Consider the following 9,305-nt stretch of genomic DNA (forward strand, 5'->3'; position numbering starts at 1 on the left):
TAATTTTCCGAGTGAGGAAAACTTCTCGGTTGGAGAAGGTATCAGAGCCACCAGCGAGTTTATAATCTAGTCGACAATATATGAGCTCAACATGCAGGTGGATCTCTCAATAAACAGTGACGGAGTTACACAATGCGCTCATGCAACACTAGGTTTTTGGCAAAAAAACCGGCGGCTATCCGTTCAGAGAGAGTCATACCTATTAATCCCGTGTCTGAATAGCAAGAACCAAAATGGTAATGCAGGCACACAAAAAGAACGAAAAACAAACTCATTTCCGAACCAAAACTAACAGCATAACAGCTCTTTTTCTACATGGTTAAAAAGAGTAAGACGCGTTTGAGGTTTAACAGAACAAACCCAGTTTTTCTTCCTTCAGGAGATGACACAACTTAGCTTCTAGATGTAACCATAAGGACACACACTGCATAAGTTCCTTCACCTCGTCTAAAACCGAGATCGCAGGACTCGTTCAAAATGAAGAAAGACTGTAAGGTAAATTCAAACCGAGAATTATAATCTAGTCAAAGCTCACAACCCCACAAACTATGAACATATCACATAAAAGTAAAGCAGAGCTTGAGAAAAACGGGCATAACAAGACCAAGCTTCTTAGTTTGCACGACTTTTGATAACATCGAGACCTATCTCAGATGGATCAGTGGCCTGCAGCTCGACTTGTATGCCGTCCAATTCTCTCTTGAACCTGTCCTTGGAGCTTGCATAAATCATCTTGTTTCTCACCCTTGCTGTGTCGGGAGACCTATGAATATGGTAAAGAACATAAGCAAAAATGACGGGAAAAAAAAGAGACGCGTTTTTGGGTTATAATAGTACCATCCGACGAAGAAAATCCTGCTTTTCTGACAGTTCTCTACAGTCACAAAGTCAAAATCATAGACAGCATATCTGCATTCATTATCAGGAAGGTTTGCAGTAAAGTCTTCATAGCTTTCAGCTGGCTCACCGAGTTTCTCCACAATCACCTCATTTTTCTTCTCGTCAATCTTGAACACTATGAAGCGATATGTTCTCTTAGCCTTCAATTCCAGAAACTTCAGCTTGCAGTCATCATTCACAGCAAATCCGGATGCTGCATTAGCCTGATCATATGATGAAACAGAAGATAGATGTTATTCTTATGCAACTTATTTCCACAAACCCAACACACACTGGTTTTGAAACAATAAACATGTATTCACTCTCCTACTCAGCCAAAAAAATTAAGCTCAGAAATTCTCAAGAAAACAATTAATCTGCAATGTTGTGCCAAAGTAATCAAACAACGGAATCAGATATTAAAATGCCACGGTGCCTCTCCTTGAATGTAAGGGCCCGTTTAATAACCAATTTTAATTCTATAGATAGAGAAGTATGAGGGAGAAAGGAGGAGCAAGGGTGAACAAGGGATAGTGGAACAAATGTGTAATGGCACACAATGGAAACTGAAAACAATTTTGAAGTTGTTTTCGCTTTCTAGTTTTGTTTTCATATAATCTCCTTCATTTCTCCCCCTCCCATCACCCCTCCCACCACCTCCCTTCATCCTTTACATTCCTTATTTCTCCCGTATACTCTCCCTCTACTTTAGCACAAAAAATGACAACTAAGAACTAAAAACGAAATGGTTATCAAACGGGCAACAAAGGCTGCAATTTTTCTGGTCACAAAAGGAAGACAACTTAGATGCAATGATCATTATAAAACATCCGATGGAGATCCCAAGAGACTATTCTAGATACTTATTTCATTTCCGATCCTTGAGGTTTGGTCAGGCAATTAAAATAGGCAGACTGATTTTGAAAAGAATTTCAAAGTCTGAAACCTCCTTCCCTCCCATCCTTCCTTCTCTTTTTTCTCTCCCTCTTTCTCTCCGATTGTAGACGTTCTGTCTCACCCAATTTCTTAAAGAGTAGTGCGTAATGATACAGGATTCAACTTGAATCTTTCAATTTAAGCATGTACCATGCAGGTTGGGCTATAGATTAGATATCTAAACTAAACAGGAATGGACCAGCAATCTGAAACCGAGAAACCAAGAATGTGCCAGTTTTAGCATAACAAATGGCCAAAAAAGGAATAAGACTACTTGAGGTACATTTCTTCTTTAGTTTAGCTTCAACCGTAGACCACAGTCTCCTCTGTGATGCGTCCAAGTTACACACTGTCAAATCCCAATTCCATACACTATGCACTAGTGCTATACTTGCAAGAATAAGATCAAATACAATTCAGCATCGCAACATCCGTACGGAATCAAATTGGACCCCCGCAATTAGTTCTGATCAGTGATCAGCTGGTTGACACTATTCCAATACCGAGCACTTGAATCCCAACTCTCGATCAATTAACAGCTTTCTAATCAGATTTAAATCTCAATGCATCTAAATATTGACACCCACATCAACTGTTAGACTAATGGAATCGGTACAACGCAACTATGTTCAAATTTCACAATCAACATGACAGCATTGCCAGTTTGCCACCAACACCAACACAATCAGATTACCAAAATATCAAACACAAAACAACACACAAACCCACCACAAAGAACCAAAAATAAAAAATAATCAAAACTCAACAAACGAAGAATATATATGAATGTGATCAAAATTATTTTATGAACCAAAAATCAAAAGAAAATTTTAAAACTTTAAGCAAATATCTTCAGCTACTGCAAAATTAAAATGATACAAAAACCCAAATTCAGATCCACAACAAATTACAATCGATTGAAACAAGTGCATCTAAAACCCATCACAGATGATAACCCAGAGATCAAAGATCATAACCCAAAACACATTAAAAATTAAAAAAAAAATAAAAATAAAAACAAAAGCAATGGGCAGGGAAAGGGAAGCAGGAGAGAGATGCTGACCATTGCTGTTGCAGACAATGAGCTGAGTTGCTTCGACTATGGCAGACAATGGAGGACTGAGTGCTCTTCCGGTGTTTTGTGTGTGCTTCGGAGCTGGAGAGCTTCTGCTACGGAGACGGTGGTGGCTGAGGCTTCTCTTTCATCCGCCTCCCACTTCTCTCTAAATAGTAAATATCATCATGGAGGGCATGCCATGCGTGACAACGGGGAAAAGAAAAAGTAGGTCTGTCCCTATCGTGGCTTGACGCGTGTGAGGGAGGTTGCGAAAAGACTGATAGGCCCTTGGTTTATGTGGCGTTTCTTCCCACTCGCCCATCCAGTTGGCAATTGGAGGGGCTTTTTTATTGCCGTACTGAAATGGAAGTTTATTGAATCTGTAATGTTAAGAAGATTAAAATTTTAAATTAAATTGTAATGTAATTATTGATGATTAGATTATTAATTAAGTATTAGTTAATATAGTTATTATTTTATTGGTGACATCTAATTTGATTTGCAAATTTAGTTTAGAAATTTGATCTCTCTAGCATTATCCTAATTGAATAAATGAGACCGTAGAAAAGTATAAAAATAATTAATAATGTTTTTTTAGTACCTTAGAGAGAAAAGAAAAAATAAAATAAAAGATGTATTTGTTGCGCCGAACTATCTTAGATTGGGTTTGTTTTAGGGACTAAGTTATATTAGCTTGACTTGGACTAAGTAAGATAAAAATAATGAACCATTCGGTGCAATGTCGTACTAGCTGAGGACATCTCCAAAGGAGATGTCAAAATGTCCAAATCAGCAATAACGGTAACAAATAGAGCATTAATGTTTTTCAATCGAGAAGCCAAATATGATATGGCATGACATGGATTGATATATCTCCCCCTTGCTGCCAAATTTAACAGCACCTTCAAATTTTTTTAATTAATTATTAAATGCTTTTTATTCATTTTTTTTATTGGTTTAAATCATTATCCTTTTGTTTCTTTCCATTCCCAATGCAAAGAAAATACATATAAATTATTATTTTATGTTTAAAATTTGACTTATCAATTGGAGATCAAAAGTTTAAAAGATGTCAAAGTGTCACGTAAGCCTTCAAATTTAAATTTTAGGTTTAAAATTTGACATCTCCTTTGGTAAAATATCCAAAATAGACGTACCATTTCTTAATAGTTTTTCTTTAAAAAAAAAAAAAACTAAAAACAAAAAGCCTCGCATCCGACGTTTCACTCTCTCTCCCCTCAAAAATGGTCATTTTCAAATGCCAATTTTGTTAGAGCAACTCCACCATTGCAAAGGCCCCTAGGACTATTCATTATTTAATCCATCAAGTAAACAGTAACTGCCTTAATCAACAGTAACCGTCTTTTGCATCTCTACCCCTACACTGAATAGCCATCACAATATGCAATAAAATAATACAAAATAATTTTATTTGTAATTTCGAATAAAAATTTTAATCGTTCTCGTTGTGCCACGTGTCATTATCCAAAAAGACAATTATTGGTGATGAATTTTGATAAGATTTGTATCCAATGTCATCGTGCCACGTGCCGTTACCTTTTTAAAATCGTTGAGGATAGATTTCCGATAAGATTTTTAACCAAATATGTCGCGCCACGTATCACAATCTGTTTACGATCTTTGAGAATAGATTTCGATCAGATTTTTAACGAATGATGGCATGCCACGTGACATTATCTACAACCTAATTCTTTCTAAATCCTCCATATAATCCACCATCAATCCTTAGAAATCTCACACCAATTTTCTCAAGATCTCTATCATTATTCATAGTTTCTGCTTCATTCTTCACCAAAATGTTTGATTTAGAGTCACTTCGATCCATCATGATGACGTGCATCATTCTCCACAACATGATTGTGGAAGATGAGTATGATTATGATGCCATTGATGAATATGAGCCAGACACGATGAACAATTCCAGAACACAAATATATTGTGCTCATGACGTTACCGAATAACCCATGCAGCATGAGCCATTAGAAAGGGATGGACGTTACAATTAAATGCTCATTCAACGATATACTGTACTTCAAAGGCCATATATGCACAATGCCCGACAAATTGACTTGATAGAGCACCAGTGGAAATTGAAATAAGTTCAAGATACTTAAGTTCATTTAGTGTGTTTGTTTTTATTTGGTGTGTTTTTTAAGTTCATTTAGTGAGTTTTTAATTATTTAGTATGTTTATGTAATTTTATTTGGTGTGTTTATGTCCTTTGAATAAAGATTGTCTTAGTTTAAATAAATTACCAAATTAAATAAATATACTCTTAGTTTAAATAAAGTACTATATTAAATAAATAAGAAATTACAATCCAAAGTGATTGGAAAATTATGGGCTCTGATTACAAACAAAGTGATGGGAAAATTATGGGCTCGTGAATGGAAAATCATCACCTAACCAATTTGTGGTGCTAGGATCATCTTCTCATGTGGTGCTATGACCATCTCCTCTTGCTCTTGCTTCTCTTGCACGCCTCCTTTGCACCAAGTCTGCTTTCTCTGAATTCCAAAAATATTTAGAATTCGGAGACTTCCCTTCTAAAGGTGTGTTCATAATGTCACAATCTCATTGAGCCCTTATTCTCTAATCTCTTCCCTGTCTTGCCTAAGTAGCTCTCTTTCTCTCTCATTAGCTTGAAATTCTCTCACAGCAGCTGTAGCTTTTGCCTCCTCTCTAGCCTTATTAGCCTTAAATTTAGCCATTTCTCGCGCCAAAGTCAATTCACCTTGGCGAGCAAGTTCTTCCATATACTTTGCATAATCATTCTTGGAAGCACTCCCTTTTCTCTTTGAAGCCTTCGTACCTTGAGGCCTAATTGGATAACGGGTCGACCCCGACGCTTGTTCAGGGAGAGTTTCCGACATTTGTTCTGGGTCATCTTTATGAACATGCAAGGCATGATCGGGCGTAGAATGTAGAGGGGTGTTATTCATGACAACTTCTGGACCAATAGGCACAATTCTGAATTGAGGACAATCTTTGACAATATTCCAACATTCCCACCGGGTGATGATTGCTTTTGGTTTTTGGATTTGGCATTATACCAAGATTGTGCTAGAAGTGTCTACACAATGCGGGAGAATAAATAATTATAATCAAAGTAGGTAATATAAATATGGGTATAGTACAAACAAATAAATAATATATTGTTACTTGATCCGCTAAATTTTCCCCACTTCGAAGATTATAACTAGCTTGTGCCACGTCATCTCTCCACATACTAAACGATTGGCTAAGTATTCTCTAACGACTGGACATCGATTCTTTGGTTCTTTTCCCATCAATTTTCTCAAAATAATTGGCATGAATAAGACTCCACATTTCTCGTAACTGCATCTCATTACCCGTAATCGGATCATTAGTAACTTCAACCCAGCTAGTACACAACGTAACATCTTCAATAAGTGTCCAATTTGTACCTGCATCATTAGTCATTTTGTTGGAAAAAAAAATTGGATTTAAACTTTGAGAGAAAGATAGGAATGTGGTTGAAACTAGTTGACAAAATATGAAATTGTGGTGTAAGGTAGAAGATAATCAGAATGTATTTATATAAAAGTAAAATTGTTTTTTTTAATTTTTCAATTTTTTTTCGGATTTTTATTAATTTTTTATTCACATAAGTAATCTCTACCATTGGATTAAAAAAAATTTTGAATTCCAATTCTCTAGATTGTGCCACGTGGCACAACGGTAAGATTTTAGAATTTAAAACTGTTTTTTCTTTTTTTTTTAATTTATAAAGCCGAATAACGTGGACCGTTGATTTCAAATCCAATGGCTGAAATTAAATAAGGTTTTAATTTTTTTTTTACCGTTGGAAATCCAACGATCCATAAAATGTTGCCATTGAAATCCAACGGACGTGGGGAAGTCACATGGCCTCCCCAACAGTAACATTTCAGAAAAACGTCGTGGGCCCCATGTCTAAAACAGTGTTGGACGACGTGCGCCCATGCGCATGCTCTTAGCGCAAAAAAGAGAGAAAACGTGGCTGACGTCAGCCTTGCATCATACCCACTTTGGTAATTGCAGGACATAAGAGTACAAGATTTGGTAATTGGGTTTCCACTTAGTCTCATTAATACCTAAAAACAATCATTTAACATAAAAAGATCAATTGCGACATTCGTATGCGTGTAACAAGAGACTAGTATATATTAAAAGAAATATCTTATGAAATATAGATTGTAATTTCATATTATAGTATATAAAAAGAATTGTTATTGGCACTCCAAATTTTTTATATTTAGAAAGAAAAAAAAATACTCTTATAAAGAGTATAAAATAAGATATTTGAAGTGCAAATAAGAGTTCGTAAATAATTTAGTAATAATTTGAAGTGCAAATATAAAAAATTTGGAGTGCCAATAACAATTTTTTTTATATACTCTAATATGAAATTACAATCTACGTTTCATAAGATATTTCTTTTAATATATACTAGTCTCTTGTTACACGCATATCGCAATTGATCTTTTTATGTTAAATGATTGTTTTTAGGTTTTAAATTTAATTATTTTTTGTAATAAAAAATATTCCAAAAAAAAAAAAAAACAGAAGACTACTACGTGGGTTTTCTTTTCATTTTTTTAATGTATAACCTTCATCTCAAAATTCAAACTGTCTTGATTACTATTTTGTCCCTTATTAATTAAGTTGTTTTTTTTTTCAAAAACTTTAATAAAGGAGGGGCATTTTGAACGTTTAACCCTTTCATCCTTCTCACTTTATATACAGAGATTCTTCAAAATACACCCCAAATCATCCTAATGTTCTTACTTATTTTCTCGATCTTCACTTTTACCCTTCATTATTGAGCAAAACTGAAATCACTAAAAGCAAAAACACTTCGAATAAAAATATGTTAACTTGACGATGAAACATAAAATCTGCGTTTTTAGCTCGCCGTTCATTTTACTATTATTCGAAAAAGCACTACTATGGGTTGTTTATCAAAGAGATAAACTTTGAAACAATTGGAAAGGAATTTGAATTCCAGATACCTAAGTTCATGTAATGGTCATCCAGAAATCAGATGAACTACCAAGTTTCTTATGATGAAGAAAATATACAAATAAGTACTCTTGAGTTTTCATAATTCAAAAAATAGATGTGGGGTGTATTCAAATAAACTTTAATTTAAAAAATAGATGTAGGTTGTATTAGGTATGTGAGGTGTAGCCACCAAAATATGGGGTGTGAATAAAATAGCTCAAAAAAGGTCACTTAGTACTACGTTTTAGTGATATTTCTTTTCAATTGTAAGTGAAATGTTTTATGTTTGATTCTCGTCAAAGACGAATTTGAACCTCATTATTGCTAGCCTATTGTGTGACTTAGCCCACTCCTCCATTTCATCCCTAATGTAGATAATATCATTTTTTCAAAAAAATAAAAATAAAAATCTATTGCAGGTGGACACTTTAGTGGGTCAACCAATGATCGGAATCCAATTCTTCATTAATCGGAATCTAGTTCTTGATTTCCTAGTGTTTATTAAACATATAATTATTCACTAATCGGAATTCAATTCTTTATTTTGATTCCAATTAACGGTAGGTAAACAGGTCATTCCTGGCTTTATGAAGAGTGATAAAATCTAAAAGTTTCATAATGTTCATGCATGCAAGCATCCTCTATTTTAGCTTTTCTTCGAACAATTTATTTTCAAATACACCTTCTTCTGGCGTGCGGAAGGGGAATGGAATGAGAGAAATGAAAATTGCACCCATTCTAAGTCATTCAGTAGCGTGTTTACGTATCTGTGATGGGAATAAATATAGGGAATTGGATTTCGATTATGAAGAATTCAAATGTTTACAAATTTTGAAAGAATCAAGAGAGTGATAGAGTTCACACAAAATAAGGAATTCAATTCCTAAAAGTGGAGGAATTGAACTCCCTATATTGATGAGGTATTTGAATTCCATGAGGGTGAGGGAATCGGAAATGCAAGCCTTCTTCCTATTATGCCCTCTTATTATTTTTAAAATTTCAATCTGCAAGCCATTTCCTTCTATTTTTCTTCGTTTTTTTTCTTGATACAAACCAAAGGGCTAGCTGTTTGATATATCATATACGCACACAATATATGTAAACAAGAAGAGTGCTGAGGAGGTGGATGAGGGCATGTTAAAACAACTAATTAAAATGTTATTAAAAAAACATAGATGAAATAAAACAAAAAAGAACAAGGGCATTTTATTATCATATTGATTTCTATTCCGATTTAGGTGAATTTGTAAACAACTTATATGAACTCAGTTTTATTCCTACTCCGATTTCAGAATATTTAAGTAAACAACTTTAACAAGAATCTAATTCTAACTCATCTTCAATTCAATTCCTCCTTAATTTAATTCATCTGATTTTGATTATGGTTATGTAAATGAGCCACAAG

At 34.5% G+C, this 9,305-nt stretch overlaps 1 protein-coding gene across 1 annotated transcript; it reads right to left on the bottom strand.

Annotated features, from left to right (window-relative positions):
• Positions 1-256: 256 nt before the first annotated feature.
• On the bottom strand, positions 257-3,092 carry LOC103421381 (actin-depolymerizing factor 1). The gene is made up of 3 exons (XM_008359406.4): positions 2,879-3,092; positions 838-1,103; positions 257-763 (listed from the first exon to the last, which is right to left on the bottom strand). Exons 1-3 carry the CDS (start codon positions 2,879-2,881, stop codon positions 613-615), a joined length of 420 nt encoding a protein of 139 aa, XP_008357628.1. The 5' UTR covers positions 2,882-3,092; the 3' UTR covers positions 257-612.
• Between the last annotated feature and the right edge of the window lie 6,213 nt (positions 3,093-9,305).

This window comes from Malus domestica, chromosome 03, assembly GCF_042453785.1.
Source record: "Malus domestica chromosome 03, GDT2T_hap1".
Lineage (NCBI taxonomy): Eukaryota > Viridiplantae > Streptophyta > Magnoliopsida > Rosales > Rosaceae > Malus > Malus domestica.